A 21,951-nucleotide genomic window follows, 5' to 3' on the forward strand; every position below is an offset into this window, starting at 1 on the left:
TTCTACTACCTTGTGTTGTGGCTTCGTTTGGTGATGGCCTTACATTTTGTACATGGTTAGCGAAGGTATGACATGTTCCCATTTACATCAAGTGGTGAAGACGTGGCATTAACTCAGCTCATCCTGTTTCCCCATGGGATGCAGAAGGTCTTAGAGACATTTGGTTCCAACTTAAATTATGAGTATCACATGGGCAGGGGGGGGGGGGGGGGTTGGTAGAGACGGAGGAACATTTAAAAGATACAGAAGTACTGTCTAAAACGGCCATGCTGGATTTTTGCTGTATGGGATCCTTAGCGCATTGTTTCAAAATAGGTGACTCGTTTAAAAATATGAGAGTGCTGCGAATTTGATTCACAACTGGCTGCAATAAAAAAAAAAATTCCTTCCATAGAGTCCAAAGCAAGTATATGGATGGACTTAAATCGAAATCGCAGACAGCATTTCTTCCAAGGTTCAAAAATGGTTCTAATGGCTCTGAACACGATGGGACTTAACGTCTGAGGTCATCAGTCCCCTAGAACTTAGTTAGAGCTACTTAAACCTAACTATCCTAAGGACATCACACACATCCATGCGTGGTCGCATGGTTCCAGACTGTGGCGCCTAGAACCGCTCGGCCACCCCAACCGGAATTTCTACCAGGAAACGTAACACTATCAGTGACTCTTGGGTGTGTCTGTGAACCAAGACCGTTTTTTATAAAGGGTGATGGTAACATAATCGTTGTGATCGTGTTTTTAATAGCACGCTCCTGACGCAAAATGTATGTTGACAGGGGTAGAGTCCTTTTGTGGTCACTTTCAAATCTCGGTTCTCAATAGTGTTCCTCGAAAAGAATATCGTATTCCTTCCAGGGCTTCTCATTTGAGACGCTGGTGAGTGTAATAACAGTGCAGAAAAAATTACTTGCCATGCAAAGTGACTCTCATGATGAATTTGATTAACTAGCCATCAATTTGATATCAATGATATGCCGCCCGTTGGGTGTTAGCGATGGCTAGGGTACCTTGGATATAGTTCTTGTGTTGGAGCGATAATCTTGTAACAAGATTTCAGTCCGCCATCCACACAGGGAGAGACTACCAACGTAACATAATCAGATGTGTTACCCAATTTATGAAGTGAAACGTAGTGTAAAGCTGATATTTACGATGTTTATGTGCTGCTACCTTAAGAGATTTCTTTTATGGCGAGGCATTTCGTTACTTTTATGGAGTTGGAAAGCGAGGAGGCATCGTGTGACACATATAAATCTTAGCACTCCGTCATGAACCAAAAATCAACTTAATATACTAGTCCCTTGATGCGGACATTATAGATATTGAGCAAATACTTAGCGGAAATATAGCCTATGCCATACTGTGACAGGATTTTCAAAACATGTGACAATACTTTAGTGATTTGAAATTGTGTGTATTCTCCGATTTCTTTTGTCTTTGAAAACAACTTGTATAGAAGGGAGAAATGTACATTTCACTTGAGAAATTCGAGGCGTATGGTCAATAACATCGCTGCCTTGGATTGTGGAAACCGGATTTTTTAAACTTCGGGGCTCTGTGTCGGGGTGAAATTGGTCTGGTCTGGTGTCAGGTGACGACCCAAATAGTGGCTGCTGTACCACACTTCATTCCATTCGTGATCTGTAGAACATTTTTGCAAAGTTTGTCAGTACAATATGACTACTGTATGTTTCTCGATCGGTACAAAATAGTCTGTCGCTAACATTCTCGTAATTTGTGCATCTGAAGAAATTGGTGTACAGCGCTCCCACATCAGCAGCAGCAATTTGGTGAGTAAATTCAATAAGAACCAATCAGAATGCTTCCTTCACAGGACGTTCCATGACGTCCAAGAGTCACAAGACATCCTTTGTGTTTGTAAGTGTGTGTGTGTGTGTGTGTGTGTGTGTGTGTGTATGTGTGTGTGCGTTTGTGTGTGTGTGTGTGTGGAGTCTCTACAGACTGGTCCAAATAAGATAGGTGGCAGAGCAACGTATCCATAGACAGTTTCCTGATCTCCTTTGTTCGAGTGTTCAGAAAAAAAAAACCTAAGCAGACCAGGCTCCTTTGGTTCGGACAGAATTTGTGGGACATCGAAAATTCACCGAAAATTCCAACCATTTTTCTCGTCTGGAGGACAGTTTTTTCCTTTTCGTATGTGTGTGTTTTTTTCATGATCTGTTGTGGTTTTCGAAATATGTCATGACCTTTTAGATATGTAATTGTTCTGATTTTCCTTTCATTGTCCCAATAAATTCTTTAACTGAATAAATATACTATATTCCACACACTGCCTTGTGTCCAATAATTGTTTAAATAAACAATATTCCACGAATTGCCTTTTCTACCAGAAATTGTTGAAAAGATATTTCATATACTGCAATCGATATCCTGCAAAACGACCAGTCAACTGATTCTATTTTCAAATGGGAGAAGGAACGGGAAGACTGTGGCGTTTCCCAGGGTGGGATGGGGTAACTAATTTATTCATTTAATGAATCACTCATTCAAATTGATATAAAAAGTGAGCTGGTATTGGTGAGGAGAGTTCTCAGAGGGGTATGGGAGAAGAAGTGGTAGGGGAGAGATAGAGGGAGAGGGGGGAGGGGTGGGGTGAAGAGCGGGTTTTCACTTAGCAGTGCCCAGTCAGGCAAAAGAGAACAATAAATTTGACACTAAATTTATGCTTGCCACAATGTGGCGTGACACCGTTATTGCCCTACTGCTCGCGGCATGCACACTCTGGAAGCGTGAAGTTTGGCATGCTGTGACCGGCCCTGACATAGAGGGTGAGGCAGCTAAGACAGGCTATCCAAAATATATCTAGAATAAATATATATATTGAGATGTGGTTTTCGCCACGTTATAGCAGACAATATGGCGAATTTACAGACGTCCTCATTTAATTTTTATGGTTTATAGTCGCCTAATTAAGGCAGAGATTTTGTTTGTTTCTAATACGACTATACACGTTTTTTGTGGAATTTGAAAGAAGCCCTTAAGAGAACTGCAACGACGTAAGAGGTATAGGACTTGATCAAAAAGTATCAATATAAGATCTTCGCAAACCACTGCCCTACCATTAGGAGGAGCTCTATAGACATCTACCCTTTTACACCAAATGTAAGCAAACACGTAACTCAGGTACGGCTCTTGTGTGTATTCCCATGGTAGTCAATACAAGTGTTCAAAATGTTGGCGTCGAGTATCGCTGCACGATATAAAGTGATTCCAAAGGACAAAATACTGTACGTTGAATTTGATCTCAACACAGGCCTGTGCTACAAGGCATTTTATGCATGCAGCAGTCGTTGGTGTTTCTTAATAAACCACTTCGTTTAATATTCGTCACACAACAAAGGAAAGAAATGTTACGCTTGGTGAGTGTACGTTCCCTATACGAGTGTTGCAATGGTTCAAATGGCTCTGAGCTCTATGGGACTTAACATCTGAGGTCATCAGTCCCCTAGACTTAGAACTCCTTAAGCCTAACTAACCTAAGGACATCACACACATCCATGCCCGACGCAGGATTCGAACCTGCGACCGTAGGAGCAGCTCGGTTGAGGACTGAAGCGCCAACAACCGCTCGGCCACAGCGGCCATCGTGTTTAAATGCTCTGCAAATGTTCTCTTAAGATGTTCTGTCATTACCCGTGCGAAATGAGAGGGACGTCTGGCATATTGGTACTAGACTAATTTCACCATGTCCACTGGAATGTCTCACTGGTGCTAAAATGTTAGTTTCATTTTATTGGCTAGTTGGCCTTATTTTCCCTTGGAGTGTTTTATTCTGCACATTTCCTGTTTCTAGAAGCTCGTTTTATAATGTTTGCGATGACAAATCATGTGCTTGGTATGATCTGAACACACTTCAGCGTACAACTGAACCGCTGCTCTAACAGTTGGTCAACATCCGCCATAAACGATATTAAATTTTTCCACTGACGTATGCATTGTGAATGAATAGCTTTACTAGCAAGTTATCTGACTGATACAACAGACCTATACAAATTATTGGTCCCTAAACGCAAAGGTGAATATAAGAGTGTATTCCTACTCTATGCTGAGCAGCGTGGGTGCAAAGAAAGTTCTGTACAGCAGCATCCTCCTCCGAACTCTCTGGATAAGTTTATATTAAAGAATAGGACATCATCGGCAACAGTGGAAACCGTAAGAGGCACGAATGTAATCTCAATAACACTTGCCATATTACACAGGACAGTGAAACCAAGAACAGTGAAATGGCCTACTCTAAGCGAAATGGGTCGGCTGGGAAAGTACAGAATATCTATGGACAGAGAGCTGACAAATAACAGCATTACATATCACAAAGTCGAACATGCAGCCCCCGTAACTCAGCGCCCACCTGCAATGACGAAACTTGAAATTCACAATTTTTCCAAGGTAAATTCGTGAAGACCGTTCGTGTTGACATGAGAAAATTGCCAAACGCCAGAATAGTTTCGAACTGCTCTAACACATTCTGTTGTCGTTAGTGGTGACACTAGTCAGCGTATGGTTATATCTTCCATGGCATTATATATTCACACAGTCGAAAAGTTTGCTTCTCACATTTATAATTACAGAGCATGGTGTAAGACCTAAATTAAGGCGTTTGATATAACTGCATGTCTGTACTCTACATGACGTCTTCTTTCCTGAGTCAAAGTAATCCCATAGTTCTCTCTTTTTCTTAGCGAATCCAGCACTCTCGTACTGCTGTTAAAAATTACGTCCTTTTTCAGTGCATTAGTAAAAAGCTGAAAAAAGTAGGGGTAAGCTATAGGGAGAGACGGGTCATATACAATATGTACAACAACCAAGAGGGAATAATAAGAGTGGACGATCAAGAACGAAGTGCTCGTATTAAGAAGGGTGTAAGACAAGGCTGTAGCCTTTCGCCCCTACTCTTCAATCTGTACATCGAGGAAGCAATGATGGAAATAAAAGAAAGGTTCAGGAGTGGAATTAAAATACAAGGTGAAAGGATATCAATGATACGATTCGCTGATGACATTGCTATCCTGAGTGAAAGTGAAGAAGAATTAAATGATCTGCTGAACGAAATGAACAGTCTAATGAGTACACAGTATGGTTTGAGAGTAAATCGGAGAAAGACGAAGGTAATGAGAAATAGTAGAAATGAGAACAGCGAGAAACTTAACATCAGGATTGATGGTCACGAAGTCAATGAAGTTAAGGAATTCTGCTACCTAGGCAGTAAAATAACCAATGACGGACGAAGCAAGGAAGACATGAAAAGCAGACTCGCTATGGCAAAAAAGGCATTTCTGGCCAAGAGAAGTCTACTAATATCAAATACCGGCCTTAATTTGGGGAAGAAATTTCTGAGGATGTACATCTGGAGTACAGCATTGTATGGTAGTGAACATGGACTGTGGGAAAACCGGAACAGAAGAGAATCGAAGCATTTGAGATGTGGTGCTATAGACGAATGTTGAAAATTAGGCGGACTGAGAAGGTAAGGAATGAGGAGGTTGTACGCAGAATCGGAGAGGAAAGGAATATGTGGAAAACACTGATAAGGAGAAGGGACAGGATGATAGGACATCTGCTAAGACATGAGGGAATGACTTCCATGGTACTAGAGGGAACTGTAGAGGGCAAAAACTGTAGAGGAAAACAGAGATTGGAATACGTCAAGCAAATAATTGAGGACGTAGGTTGCAAGTGCTACTCTCAGATGAAGAGGTTAGCACAGGAAAGGAATACGTGGCGGGCCGCATCAAACCAGTCTAGACTGGTGAAAAAAAAAAAGTACATACTCTTGTGAAAAATGGCTTTAAGCAGTGAAGATATTAATACTGAACTTCTTGAACTGGCGCAACATGAAAAACGGAGTCTGCACAAATCAGCCTAACATTCACGGAATGAAGGTAAAACGCAAAATGTGTATAGAGATACATTTGTCCATTGAGATCGGTTGTAATAGCTAAACCAGGAAACAAAATTGAAGCTAAGCCTAATTTGTTTAATCAATTATACTTAATTAAGGAACTATGGTTTAATTACATTCAATGATAAGTGCAATTAGAACAGTTAAATTTGATTCATATATCAGGTGAAATTGATAAGATTATAGCACGAAGGCATGAAAGAAGTAGAAACGCTTCTGTATGAGCAAGGAATAACAGAACCGCATGTCACAATTGTGGAAAACCCTACACAAACGAAAAACTAAAATGTGATTGGTGATTGGTTTGATACGCTGAAAGACGTTTCAGCTGACTGTGATGTAGCATTAAGAGTTCTTGTCTACTAGGGCGCTTGAAAAATCTGTAGCAGAACGGGAAAAAGCCATTGGTTGAAAGGATGTAAATTTCCAGAAACGCACAAATCGACATCGGTTGCTGTTAGGCAATTCTCGAAAAGTGTCAGGGTCGTCCTATGAGTTCTCTAAAGTGTTCTTCAACGTGAAGAAATATATTCTGTTAGAGGACCAGTGACAGAAGAGAAGAGAAAGATTTGATCTAACTATTATCTTTTATCTCTCCGATATGTTTTCTCTCAAAACGTGATTTTAAATACCAGATCAGGAAAACTAGTCCATACCTGCAGCAGTGGACAAGATGATGATGACGATGATGAACCACCCTAGGGCGTTTAATATGTAAAGAACTGTATTCTCGTTTCGTGTTCACGTTGTAGTCTAACTTGGAATGACTGTAATATTCAGTGCAGAAACCCTGTAAGTCCACTCAGCTTTAATGTTTAATAGTAACTGCCTAGTAATTTAGCATAGATTTGAATATTTGGGGAGTTAAAATATAATTATGTATGTTGCTTCTATAAGCAGCGGTGTCAAAGATAAAACTGTGTAGTTGACAAACAGTTCTTATCTTTCCCCCTCACATTTTCACGGCGCAGTGATTCTTCGTAAAATTTCGATCGTGCGGCCGAATAAATTTCACTTCTTCTTCTAATATTTCGGCTTTATACAGTCCAGTCATCTTCAGAGTCTTGTGGGTTTAAAGGGACGGAGCAAGTGCTGGAGTGTCAGTCACCTCGGCTCACTCTGAAGTGGCTGTACGGTATAAGTACTAGAAAAAGTTAAATTTTTGCAGCTGCGCGTCCGAAATTTTATGGCACAGTTTTTATTATTCATTTTTTCGTACTTCTGTTATTCTCCAAACCAGTTTTTGGACGTGCACCACTTCTGCTCTGCACGCCTAACTTGTACTGTGTTGGACAGTGTTTCATACTGGAGTCAGTGTTTGCTCTTAACTAAACAATCACTTCACACTCAGCTCGTTTGTGGAGCTATGTTCACTAGTACACTTTTGCTTCTCTTATTTTATACTTTTACACTTGTCAGCTTGTACTGTTAATTACGATACAGCAAAGAGAAGCAGATACTTACAGCAATAGTTATCAGCCTCCGAATCTTCTGAAGTTGTAGTTGACGACGCATCATCATCAAATACGTTTGTCACCTTATCCTCGGTGTCTGATTCTGCCGCATATGTTGCTGGAAATCCCGTCTCCTCATCTTGAGATGTAGCTGAGTTCCTGCTCTCCGCCTCTGAGCTCGCTGCAGGTGTCAGCGAAGTTCCAGTCAGCTCGTGTCCAAATACTATAGAGGTGCTGCTCCCGGCATCTGAACTGCTTGCACTTGAGTACGGGGGGTACAGTCTATCTTCTTCATGTACCACCGCTGCTTTAGTCATCATGTCTGGCTGTGTAGCGTCTGAAGCGGGATTGTCTGGTTCTTCATCTCGAAAATTGGCTGGCATTGCTTAGTTTCGTTAGCTCGATTTTCTTGAGATTCTGGATAACCTATTGAAAAAATTTTATCTTTGATTAGCTAACATTTTATAGTTTTCTGACAGATTACGATAACATCAGAGTTTATTATAATAAACTGCAACAAAAATATTTTGTACTAAAAGCTCAGAAACTGGAGTGAAATGTTTAGAATCATAGGCTTCTGTTGCAGTTAGTACTTTCAACCAACTTTTTCTTAATATTTTTGTACTTTCAACATTGGAGCACACTGAGCAATCGTTATAATCTAATATATAAGAAACTATCAGCCTCGATTGCAGTAATGAAACCTAGGTAAAGGTTGGTTTCATTACCTTATATTCTTTCTTTCTTTCTTTTGCTTGTGCCGTTTTTCCCGCAGATACGCAGGGTCGGCATGGTAAATCGGATGTGGCAATGTTAGTTGAAGGGGTGGCCGGAAGCCCTTCCTGCCGCCGCCCCATAACCCCCGGGACGGAATTAGTGTAGCCCAACTGTCTGCGACTAGTGTAATCCATGGAATAGCGCGAAAGTGTTCCGATGTCTGCGAGCCGTGTAACTGAGGCGGGACGTGGGGACCAGCCAAGTATTCACCAAGGGGGATGTGGAAAACCGCCTAAAAATCACATCCAGGCTGGCCGGCACACCGGCCGTCGTGGTTAATGCGCCGGGCGGATTCTATCCGGAGCCTGCGGCTAGCTGAGTCCAGGAAGCAGCGCGGTATCGCGCTCGGCTAACCTGAAAGCATCTTATTGAAATGTGGATGAAAGTTTTGGCTTTTTATACAACTAACCACCAGGTCTGCGTTACTTTCTGTGGGGTCAGAACCGTTCCATCTTGTATGTACTGTGTTGACATTAATAAAACTGACAAACTGCAGGGGCGGATTCGTGGCCGGAAATGGAGGAAGAAAGGTCCTATGAATGAGTGTCCGGAAGTGCATCATTGCCAAGCTAGATGGGCCTGGGTAATGAAAGTTCCCAGGATCGTGTGGCGGATGTTCCTTGTGCGTTGCAGGCTGTGTGATTGACGTAGCGTACTCTAAGCAGCAGAATGGTAAGGTATTTATGTCGGGAACAAGCCGAGATGATGTCTCTATGTATGGCCAAGTAGATGGAAATGGTCGAGAGGCAGCACCGCTATACCAAGCCAAGAACCTTCACTGACGCCAATCACATCACACAACATTTCAAGTCATTTTTGGGTGTTTGTGTGATCTTGGGTCCTTTCAGGGAGGGGAAGGTTCAGGGAGGCGGCACACCGTGCATACATGAGGTTTGGAAGCCCGGGTTCTGCAGGATACGAGTATTGAGATGAGCCCTAATATAAACTCCAGACAAGTGGCCTGCAAAGATGGTGAACGCCAAAGTTCGATTATACGTATCCTGCATGACAGGAAAGTGTGAGAGCGTGTATTGCATCCATTGGAGGCCACATAGAACATCTGTTGTGACGCTGACGCGATCCAGCTCTCTTCTGGAACAATTTATTGTCGTCGCACGCACACCGTCCATTTCAGAACACATGTTCAATGGACCTTCTTTCCTCCATTTCCAGTCAGGAATTCGTCCATGCAGTTTTGCAGTTTTATTAATGTTCATCTTTTATTTAATTTATTTATTTAACCTTGCAAGATTAGGGCCATCAGGCCCTCGCTTACATCTAACCAGGCATTCTACTTATTTTACATTCATATGTTTTAGTAGGCATGTTAAACTACATCTAGTACAAAAATTGAAATAAACAATTACAAAGGCACACGTGAAAAATGCATACACATAGCGTTTATATTCGTAGATGATAAGTACTGCTATAATTAGATATCATGAAAGAGGCAGATTTTAGATAGGAGTGCTGGCAGCAGGGAGTATGAGGGAGACTCATAGTGAAGGGAGGAGAAGAACAGAGACATGATGTAACATAATTAAGGAAATGTAAAGGAAAAAAAGATTGCGTGGTTAATAGAGATAGATGAAGAAGAAGGCATCTCAGGAGCAAAATAGGAGACGCTAGCTTTGCTATTTGACAGAGGAGAGGATTGGCCTTGTACATTAACTTTGTGGAAAATGTTATCAGGATGATAGTAGTAAATGATTCAGCTTCTTCTTAAAAGCAGCAGGTGATTCAATTTTGCAGAAGGCAAGGGGCAGTTTGTTCCAGAGGCGGACAGTGGCAACTGAGAAGGAGTTTGCAAAAGTTTTTGTTTTGTGAGTGGGCACAGTTAGGATACCAAATAAGACTGACCTCGTGTTTCGATTATGATGGCATGAAAGGTGTTTAATCTCTGAAGCAAGGTACTGGGGTGCTTGCGCGACGAGGAGTCTGTGAAATAGACATATTATTGGTTTTTCGCTGTTGTTAGGTCACAGTACAAGTAATCGTGCAGCGCCGCCATCAAGCGGTGATACAGGCAGGAAGAAACATTAGCATATATAAGATATCTGAGGACCCCACAGAAAAAGTCACAGCAACTTTGGGTCACACACGTGTTTATATGCTTTTGACCTATCTTTGTGAGTTAAGCACGTGAGACTTCCGTGGGTTCTAGGAATGTATGATAACAATTGTGAGCAAAATTCGTTTTATTGAAATCATGTTCAAATAAATTAAACAGTTTAGCTATAAACAACATAATGTCGTAATGAAGACTGCCTGATTGGTAAATGCTCACTTTTTTCAGCAACATATTCACAAATCAATTTCATTCTGTCGCGAATTTCGACAGTGCAGTGGTCATCGGAATTATGAAGGTGTGCTGAAAAATAATGCCTGCGCATTCGGTATGTGAAAATTCTTAAAGCTTTTGGAGTAAAACAAACGTTATTAGCATTATATGTCTTTATTCTTCAAGTCTACATATTTAATTCTCAACATAGTCACCATGGTGACGAACACATTTTTCCCAACGAGAGACCAGTTTGTGGATATCGTCACTGTAGAATGTTTGACTTTGTTGACGGATACCCTATCTCATCACTGCTTGCACCTCTTCAAAATGATGTCCACGAAGGCGTTATTTAAGTTTCGGAAACATGAAAATCTGATGCAGCCGAGGTGGGACTGCACGGAAGATGAGCGGTAACAATGAACCCAATACGTCGAATTATTCCAGAAGTCGCAGCGCACATGTGTGTGGTCTGTTGTTGTGATGCTGAAGGAGAGGGTGCTCTGTGTGGCGATGAACTCATCGATTATGTACTTTCAGTTTTCTGAGGGTCTATCATGTACCGACGTAGTTACTTTACGCGCCACCACGTTCCACGCTACAATTCGGAGCACTCGAGCGGGAGAAGGTTGCAGTCTGCGTCAGCAAAGTAGGAGCGTCGAACGAGACATCTGTTACATCAGCCGATATTGAAGAGAGACTGAAAGTTATGGAGGCATTACTCTTCAGCTCTCTCTCGTAGTTTTCAAGCCCGGTCGAAACTCCTAGCGGAGTCAATTTTATTACTGATACGATCAGTGAATACAAACTGTAGGAAATGTAGAAGTATTCAGACTTTATTGAGACCATTTTCGCTACCGAATTCACGAAGCAATTTGGGAAAATGGCGCAAAGCGTTAAACTGAATGAGCTGGCGTCTATTTGGATCGCCGTTCATCGAATACGAATCTGCTGTCTGATCACTGCGTTACCTCCCTTGATAACACAGTATTTTCACTTCCAATGTGCAGGTGTTTTGGATCACCGATACTTAAAAAGCTTATTAGGGTGCATTTTCTACTGGAGTAAAAAAAAACTATGATACTGCATGAATTTTGAACTCTCCACAACTTTTACGATGCAGAAAACACACAGTGGACACTGGTTCCTTGCTGTAGGTATCTTTTTTACCTCACAGTTCCGTTACGTAATTCTCAGAACAGCTGTGGCGTTTATTTAACTAGATCAGTATTTATTTTCAGAAAAATGTAAATCAAACTGGGAATAAATATACCACATCGTCATCTCTTAAGAAATAAGTAATGTATAACGAAAATGATTGCTGTTGATACAACACGTCTCCCCAAGTGTGTTTCTACATGTTCAGCTGGACAGAAGTGTCAGAGCAAAATGTTACATCTCATGTTCCATAATAATCCTAAGATACTGATTAAGAACAAAACAAAACACCAGAACAAGGTAATATGAAAATCTGAAATGGAATAATAGTAATAATCAAACTATCCAGTACAATCAGATGCAGTTGTACCAGAGCCTGTACCACCACCAGACATAAAAGTTGAGAAGTGTGAGAAAAAGGCAACAATACAGTTCTGTAGAGATCTCTATGATTCTGAAAAATATTAAAACAGAGAAAAGTGCAGCAGATGGAGATAATACCTGAAATAATCGAAAAAAATTGAACAAATTCAAGAAATGGACACTCCTGGCAACGAACAAGTGCATGACTTCTGTCTCAAACACCTGACCAGTCTGCATGTGAATATGGCCATCAATGTGTATCGTAGTGGTACAGACAGCAAACATCACTGAATGGCCAATGCCTGGGAAAACATATTTAATACAGACGAACCAACCTATAACAATGATACCTGCTAAAATCATGTTCAAGATGCCGAGCGACAACATAGCTGTCAGAAATCAGGACTTTCTGGTAGAATGCGGCATCATACCAATAGCACCAACAGTTACCAGGCAAAGAAGCTGATATCACCTAAATATGATTGGACCAAACTTCCTTATGCAAGACGACGCGGAGGGCACTTACGGAAGTCTCAATTCCTTTCTACAAGCTGAGAGTTCGGCAAAATGAGTTCCCTATTGGAAATGCTTGTCCTAATGATCCACTGTTAAATTTATTATTTTATGACAATTTTTTTTAGTTTTCTATAGTAACACTGGGAATAATAGGTTCATTTCAGGCAAATTCCAGCTTTCTCGTCACAACCAACGTCACAGTAAAATTTTGTTATCTCTGTCTTCACATTGAAGCTTTGAGACTTACACGCACCGCTCAGACACATACTCATACCTTTTGTTTATTTTTCGTGTTTTACATCTGGCCTGCGACAACTTGGCCTGACTTTCACCTAAGGTTTTTTTTTTTTTCAGTACGTTGATTGCCATATATACTTTTACTGAACTGCTTCCGCACGTATATGGTCCTCCTGTGAAATTATTAAACTGTCCTACATACGTTTTCCTCGCATTTCTTGTATGGTGGAATTTGACATATATGTACAACAAAACAAATATCGTTAACAATGTAATAGGTGGCGTTCCTCCTATTTGGCCCACCAAATTCGATATTTCTGTCTGTTAAGCAAATACCTCTTCAAATACACCTTCTTCTAAATTTCCAACGAGCCAAATCTTGGCTCCTTCGTTCTTCTATATTATAGGCGTTGTCGCACGAGACATCGTGTTACGAAACACTGCGTTAATTGTTTAGTGTACCGTGGAGCTTCCAAGAATTCATGATCTCGTTGCCAAAAACCATGAAAATTATTCACCCATCAGCTGTTTTATTACAGAAGGATCATAAAGTCTCTACCCATTTCTAAGAAATTATGGATGCATTTGAGTAATATATAATTGAAATACGTTTCTGTCATGACGGGAGGCCTATTGTTTCTATTTCAGGACAGTCAAGAAAAGTGCTTACGTAGAAGAACTTGTGGCTATTGTTAGTGCGCTATTGCATGGTTCATCTTATCTGATGGTGCAAGCCAGTATTAACAGGAGCAAACATCCAGTTGACTGGCAATATGTTCAAGAGAACTAAAAACATTGGCTGTGAATAAAGTTCTAGGAGACTCCTGTACCAGAAGAGACTCTTTGGAGAATTGGAGGAGCAACTGAAAAAAATCCGAATGCATCATACAGTCGTTTAAATGATTAGTTGTGCCAAAATGAACGATTTTCAAAGTTTTATACTTTATGCTAAAGGGAAAAGCATACCATGTTGAGGCGCTTCACAAATAGACGATGAAGGCTACTCAGCTTGTCACACTGTGTGTTACAGTTTAACAAAATCTGCGCACAAAAAATACGTCATGGATCACATATTCTTTGCTAATGAGGCCATATTGCACAACTGCCTCATATGGGGTAACAATCCACCTCACGCTACTACTAAATGGCAAATTGGCGCTCCAGAAGTGAGTGTGTGGCTTGGATTCACGAGGAAAATAGTTTATGGACCATTTATTTTTGCAGAAGACTCAAGTATAGCAACCATTTACTTTATCAATTCCTGGAACCAAGGATTCAGCAAAAAGGCATTGCTGCAGTGATTTGTTCCCACAACGGGGATCAGCAACCGATTTTGCTGTCCTACTCTGCGAGTACCTGAATCGAAGGTTCGCCAACAGATGGATAGACACGTGTTAGACAGTGGCCGAGGCTTTCACCCGATTTGACGTCCCTGGATTTTTTCGTATGGGGAGTACATAACGCCGAGCGTGTACAAAACGAAGGTACTGGATGTCCGGGATGTACCATCTCGAATCCTGGATGCAGCGTCGTCTATTTCACAAGAGATGCTTCAGAACGTATTCATGTCTGATCTTCAACCATGAAAGCAGTACTTTGAAGTGGACAGAAGCCATGATGAAATGCGATGACACATACACTGTGAATAAACATACATGCGTGTTATGCGAAGTTATCCATTATTTCTTAGAAATGGATCGACCATTCTGTACATATAAGAGAAGTAATTAGCCAACACCTAAGAACATCAGCCATGGCAGTTCCGATGATCTTGCCCTTTTTTCCTCCGCAGTTGAGTGATCCAGTGCACTGAGTTCCAATATTCGATTTCTCTGAAGTCGTAAGGTGTATACTAATTTGGCATGTTAATTTTCGACAACTTTTCCTGGCTTGTGATCCCTTCAGTTCCTTGCTATCGACATATGTTAATTTTCGCATAGGTTTAAGTCGATCATACGTGCCACAATATTTTGGCATTAATCGTCGATAAAGCAGATGCCAGACAGATTCATTGGAAGAATCCTAAGGAAATGCAGTCCGAAAGAAAAAGGAAGTAGGTTACAGTACACTTGTTCGCCCACTGCTTGATTACTGCTCACCGGTGTGGGATCCGCACCAGATAGGGTTGATAGAAGAAATAGAGAAGATCCAACGGAGACCAGCGCGCTTCGTTACAGGATCATTAAGTAATCGCGAAAGCGTTGCGGAAATGACAGATATACTCCAGTGGAAGACTGTACAAGAGAGACGCACTCCAGTGGAAGGTTGTGCAAGAGAGACGCACTGCAGTAGAAGGCTGTGCAAGAGAGACACTCAGTAGCTAGCTACGTGCTTTTGTTGAAGTTTCGAGCACATACCTTCACCGAGGAGTCAGGAAGTATATTGCTCCCTCCTACTTATATCTCGTGAATAGACCATCTGGATAAAATCAGAGAGATTAGAGCCCAAACAGAGGCATACGAACAATCTTTCTCTCCGCGAACAGTCCGAAACTGGAATAGAAGGGAGAACCGATATAGGTGCTCAAGGTACCCTCCACCACAGACTTCAGATGGCTCGCGGAGTATGGATGTAGATGTAGAGGATGTAGGTGTCCCTGCTTTACGACTTTTTACCCTTCTTTGGAGTCGAATTCCATGGTGATGTTATTGCTAAAAGTTATGACTATATTCAGAGAGACTGGGTTTCAGTTTCACATTTTCCGTAGTGCTTCAGGTCATCCAAGCACAGCAGTTCGGTTGTTTTCTGAAAATTCCTAGCTGTCTGATAGCCCAAGTTTGTTTTCTGTGAAGTAATCGGCAGTAGCATCAAGGCGATGATGAACAGATGTGTGGACTATAGGTGTCTCTGACGTTGTTGATTAGTCTGTGAATTTCTTTTGCCATAAATAAATCTGCCTTCCAGTGCTCCGCCGCATTTTCTGTGAATTTTCTGATATTTTTTCTGACCCAGATGGGTTTCAGACAACTGATGATCACATATGTGGGAGTGAGTCGAAGAAGTTTTTGTAATTAATCCAAATGATGTGTCTACCTGTTTTCCGACTTTTGCGGTTCTCCAGACTCATTTTGTCAGTCAGGATTGGCATTAATGAAGTGCGAAATGCCAATTTCATTACGATACCAATGTTATTAATATGTCGGACAGGATTGGCCGTCTCCTGACTAGAAAATATGGTTGTAAAATTACTGCTCTAATAACAATAGTTTAAGGAAAAATTTAGTAGATACATTAAAAACCGAACGAGATCCTTTCATAAATTCAGGTGTTATAAAATCGTCTGTAAAGAGGCAGACTGGTGGAGCTATTAAAGCCAGGTATAAGAATAATCTCTTGGATAAGAAAAGGGGAAATGTTCATAATTCTTGTTTTTTAACATTTACTTATTTCAGACCGTTCTCCGGGGGAATTAGAAGAAGCCGTTATTTTACGTAAGCGAGTAAAAAGCTGAAAGTTACATTTATTAGAAGAACTGCAATTTATAAACCTCTTGCTAAGAGAGACGGTACCATTTTCAACGATCAGTTGTAGCTCGCGAATGAAAACTTCCTTGACAACTTTAAACTGCAGCTCACGGTCACATAATAGGCGTTTACCGATCTCCGCTAACATCGGCGCATGTGCCGTTTTCCTCAAAATACTTCCTCTCTACCGTTGAGTTACTTGCAATTCATATTAGTGGGTTACATATTTCGTGGCCTTTTTAGCACACGGCACCATAGTCGGTATTCCAAAAAATTTTATTTTGGGATATGGTTTTCATTTTTCCGACGTAAGCCTCCGTGTAGCTAAGCAGAAGCTTCTCATTTTTAGGGTGTGCAGACAACTGACCCCTTCGACAATGGACCCCTTCTTTCAAAGGTTTATAGATTGGCGTGGTATTCCACATACTATGTATAGTGATAACACCGAAACTCCACTCCGAGTGAGGTGCCGCAGTGTTTCACATAGTTTGGTATTTCCCCCCAAACACCCCGACCCCCAACCCAAACTGCCCATCCAGCTAACGGACAGATAACACAAATGTGGATCGCTGTCTCTGCTGACAGGAGACGCCAATTCGTCGCACAAAAGGGTATCTCATGGAAGTTCATAACGCGACGATGGACGATGGGAAGGATGGCGGTATCGGTTGGTCGGCTCAGTTAAACTATGCCTTCACAAGAAAGTGAACCGCTGCAGCATTGACGAGTAAGTCCTACAAACTACTCTTGTGGACAAAAAAGCTGCCCTCAATTCAAGACTCATCACAAGGTCTGGGGACCAAATGCTTGCCCTTCTCATTTTCCCGTGGGAGGAGGACTTACAACCCAACCCACAGGCCCTGGCCTAACAACAAAAGCAACACATCTGTTAAACATGTCTGTTAAGACAATTTGTGCTGCTGGCTTTTGGAAACGTTGGAGCAAGGAGCTTTTATTACACCTTCGGACCTTTCACCAAATTAATAACAATTCAAACCTCTGAAGGTCTGGATTGGATATATTATACTTCTTCAAGACGATGTACTTCCCTTCCGCTTGTGGAAGACTAGAATTAAAGGTGTACGAAAAGGTCGAGACAGACTGTCTCCTACTGTCAACCCCGTTACCCTGGATGGAAGATATGTTACCAGGCCCTCTGGAAGTCGACAAGGCTGGGGAGGTCGTGGAAGACCAGAGAAATTGTACATCGTTGTCCTGAGCACTGGCTTTGTAGCTATGTTTATACAATATAATTGACTATTCTGTTGTTACAGTCGCATAAATAAACACTAAACAAACACTCTGTTAGTGGTCGGCTTGTACTTCCTTACTTAATGAACTCGACAGCAACAGGTAGTCGACCTGCAGTGACATTTGGACAGTTGTGCAGTGTTATTCATTCCTCTGGGACATTCCGAACTAGGAATGACTCAAGGTAGCGGGAATGGACATGAATTTAACAACTCGATGGCCAAAACCTACAGGAATACTTAACACAGTTGACGGAGGAGCAGTACACTTTGTCTTGCGTAAGGAGAAAGGGTAGAATTGCGGGTACGAAGACGCGTCGACACAAACGAAACAACGTTCTACTATTTGCAAAATGTTTCAATCATTTCATAAATTGTCTGGAGGAACAGACTGGGAATAAGAACTGATACCCGTAAACGGAATCCGACATTACAGCTTCGAAAAACAGAGATCAGTGTTTAACATAACCTCATCCAAAGAACAGTTATTTCTCTTCTATCGGATACTGTGTCTATCAGTAAAGATCGGTAAGTGATAAAACAAAACTGAAGAGTTGCACTTTTTTTCGTTACAGTAAAAAAATAGAAAAATCCAAATTCAAGACAAGAGGAAACACAAAGCGCACACTGCAGTTTCTTCCGTACACGAAACGTATTTGATAAAGTACAGATGGACATTAAGTATGCAAACAAATGCTAACTAAATATATATTTCGGCCACAGTCATCATCAGAATCACAAAAAAAAAATGAAAGAAAAAAACCTCGATACTCGATGTCACGTTAGTTCACGTGTAGAGTTGTAACATGATTTGATTATGGCTGTGGCAGAAAGGCGTTAAGGTGTGTTTTTCATAATATAAAGATATAATAGCCATCAAGACTGTCTGCTACAGTGACTAGTGATAATGACTGCAGACTCATACAGTGATTTTGTGTCAGTTGCGGACAAAATAGATATAATTAAAGACAATATTGGAAGTGCTGTACATCGTCGTAGTACCCCGATTAACATGTGTGTACTACTGACAAACACACTCTGCTAGATATTTGATCCTCCTTCGCTGCCTGTAGTCGTATATTCTCATGTAGATCCCCACCAGTGTACGGGGAGGACGACGATGAGGATTTCGAGGATTTCATATCACCACAATGCAAGCGTTCGTAGCAGTATAAGTACAAAAGTTTTATTCTATCCTCAGTTTCTTGCTCCATGCTCTTTTCACAATATCTCAAAGTTTTTTCCTGGTTTAGTTAGTAACGCTCTATATACAGGGTGTCCCAGCTACGTTGTCCACCCAAAATATCTCTGAAACAATAACAGCAATTGGAAAACGACTTTCACAGGTATCAATGTAGGGCTGGGGCCCATGAATGTAGATATTTGGAAACATTCTAAAACGAAAGCAAATGTGTTTTTTAACACAAACTTATGTTTTTTTAAATGGACCTCCTTTCTTTTTTTTCAGCAATCCATAGCATGACAAAGCACATACACAATGGCGTTGCGATTTCGGGCAGCATGGGGTTCACGCCTGAGCCTCAGGACGTGCCCTAGCATCGCCATGTCGGGTGTTTCAAGCGTCAACTTCGCGTCTCAATATCTCAGGATGTAATGGGAATATTGCGATGCAGTTAACGCCATTGTGTATGTGCTTTGTCATGCTATGGATTGCTGAAGAAAAAATATAGGAGGTCCATTTAAAAAAAGTTTCTGTTAAACAACACAAATGCTTTCATTTTAGAATGTTTCCAAATATGTACATTCATGGGCCCCAGCCCTACATTGACACCGGTGAAAGTGGTTTTTCCAATAGCTGTTATTGTTCCAGAGATATTTTGGGTGGACAAGATAGCTGGGACACCCTGTATATCGCACAACAAACATGATAACAATACATGAGAAGAAACAGAACTGTATAAATAAGATATTGCAATAATAAATCTCTTTCTTGTTAGACCCATGGCACTACAGCGTAACTAGAGACGTGATGCAAAATTTCTGAAAACCGTATGTTTAGACAACGTTGTGGCTTAGAACTTTTTCTTCAGTGTATTTTGGAGTTCGGTTATGTGGCATTGTGAATTTTTCATCTAGGACGCACCGTGTTCATGGACTGAATGACGTCAAAAGCTCGACCAGGTGGACAGAGAGTAGCATTGTGCCACGTCTTGCTTCGCATGGGAAAAGTTTCCGGCCCTCTGTGATGGAATGTGACACATTACTTGCTGTTAATATGTATGTAGAAGTAATAAATAACAAAAAGAAACACGAATGTCCTGAACAATGCCGGCCGTTGTGGCCGAGCGGTTATAAGCGCTACAGTCTGGAACGGCGCGACCGCTACGGTAGCAGTTTCGAATCCTGCCTCGGGCATGGATGTGTGTGATGTAGGTGAGTTAGATTTAAGTAGTTCTTAGTTCTAGGGGACTGGTGACCTTAGATGTTAAGTCCCATAGTGCTCAGAGCCATTTGAACAATTTTTCGTGAACAAACAACACCTCCATTAGTTCCAGACGGTACGGTTTCCCTTTCAGATGCGGACTTCGCTAAGTCTAGCAGTATCGGCCGTACAAATCTCATACTGCACGCAGCCAGCCTAAATTTACACAGCAATATATGCATCTCCATCATGACTTCTACCGTTGAGATACTGGCACGGAGTTTCTAATTTAGTAATGCTGAAGAAGGTGCTGAATGAGAGATGGTTTAAAAATATTTGAATCGCTCTCATAAACAGCTAAGCATAAGTAGGTGTTCCGTAAACTCAAGGCAACACTGTTGCGATGCCTCTTCAAAAACATATTATCGGGAAAACACAGTTCAATACGTGATAACGATGGTTATGTTACCGACGACATCGTGTATAAAGTGGAATTAGTTCAAATGCTGTAAATGGCTCTGAGCACTATGGGACTTAACATCTATGGCCATCAGTCCCCTAGAACTTAGAACTACTTAAACCTAACTAACCTAAGGACATCACACAACACCCAGTCATCAAGGAAATAAAAGTAATGCGATGAATTATGGAGCAATGTCACTGACGTCACTGTGTAGCAGAATTTTGGAACATATCTGAAATAGAAATAATGAGATTTTCACTCTGCAGCTGAGAGTGCGCTGATATGAAACTTCCTGGCAGATTAAAACTGTGTGCCCGACCGAGACTCGAACTCGGGACCTTTGCCTTTCGCGGGCAAGTGCTCTAACCATCTTTTTTTAAATCTCATTTTGTTCGCTTTTGTTCATTGCATCTGCTCGGGGCGGACATCGTAAGACATCCGCTGAAGTTCGTTGTTGATCGATGGACTCAGTTTTTTTATTACAGAGGGCAGCTAACCCTCCAACCGAACACGCTGAGCTACCGTGCCGGCAGCCATCTGAGTTACCGAAGCACGACTCACGCCCAACACTCGCAGCTTTACTTCTGCCACTATCTCGCCTCCTACCTTCCAAACTTTACAGAAGCTCTCCTGCGAATCTTGCAGAACTAGCACTCCTAAAAGAAAGGATATTGCTGAGACATGGCTTAGCCACAGCCTAGGGGTTGTTTCCAGAATGAGATTTTCACTCTGCACCGGAGTGTGCGCTGATATGAAACTTCCTGGCAGATTAAAACTGTGTGCCCGACCGAGACTCGAACTCGGGACCTTTACCTTTCGCGGGCAAGTGCTCTACCATCTGAGCTCCCAAAGCACGACTCTCGCCCGGCACTCACAGCTGTACTTCTGCAAGTGTCTCGTCTCCTACCTTCCAAACTTCGCAGGAGATCTTCTGTAAAATTTGGAAGGTAGGAGACGAGATACTGGCAGAAGTAAAGCTGTGAGTGCCGGGCGAGAGTCGTGCTTCGGTAGCTCAGATGGTAGAGCACTTGCCCGCGAAAGGCAAAGGTCCCGAGTTCGAGTATCGGTCGGGCACATAGTTTTAATCTGCCAGCAAGTTTCATATCTGAAATAGTTGGGAAAGAAAAAAACACTATCTCTTAACACACAACCGACATGAATTCAGAAAATATAGTTCTCATGAAACACGACTGGCACTTCGTACACACGATATGACTGATGCTGTCGATTCCTTATTTGTGGATGGCTTCTGACGCCTTTCCAGACAAACAGCTTCTACCCGGATTGTGCGTGACTGGATTCGTGATGTCTTGTCAGAAGTGTCACAGGCGGTGCAGCGCGGCGGCTAGTGCCCCTGGTCGCTGTGCTTACGCTTACCTGTTTGCGAGCGTGTTACAGCGCGAGGGGCAAACGTTAGCTTAGCCGCTACTACTGTGCGCTGACTGGGACACTCGCAGCTCCTCTTCCGGCGGCGGCCACAGTCTGCGTCAGTGAGACCGACGTTTCCTGCACACATCCTGCCACGCAGCCGGATGACGTCCACCCGTTTTCTCCGGGAAGGTTGCGCCAAAGAACCTCAGAGTGTTTGTTTCATTTTTTGGCTCATTACTCTTCTGGCTGCTTTGGTGCGACTCGCCACCGTTTGCTCTTCTGCTGCTGTCTCTTCTTCACTTACGTCCTTAA

At 41.9% G+C, this 21,951-nt stretch overlaps 1 protein-coding gene across 1 annotated transcript in view; it reads right to left on the reverse strand.

The window, feature by feature from the left end:
* LOC126343224 (uncharacterized) overlaps positions 1–21,750 on the reverse strand; it is a 103,024-nt gene extending 81,274 nt beyond the window's left edge. The window contains exons 1-2 of the mRNA XM_050001921.1: positions 21,646–21,750; positions 7,387–7,802 (exon numbers count right to left, since the gene is read on the reverse strand). Coding sequence (XP_049857878.1) covers positions 7,387–7,759 — 373 coding nt within the window. The 5' untranslated portion in view covers positions 7,760–7,802; positions 21,646–21,750. The remainder of the gene's footprint in view (positions 1–7,386; positions 7,803–21,645) is intronic.
* Between the last annotated feature and the right edge of the window lie 201 nt (positions 21,751–21,951).

This window comes from Schistocerca gregaria, chromosome 1 (assembly GCF_023897955.1).
Source record: "Schistocerca gregaria isolate iqSchGreg1 chromosome 1, iqSchGreg1.2, whole genome shotgun sequence".
NCBI lineage: Eukaryota > Metazoa > Arthropoda > Insecta > Orthoptera > Acrididae > Schistocerca > Schistocerca gregaria.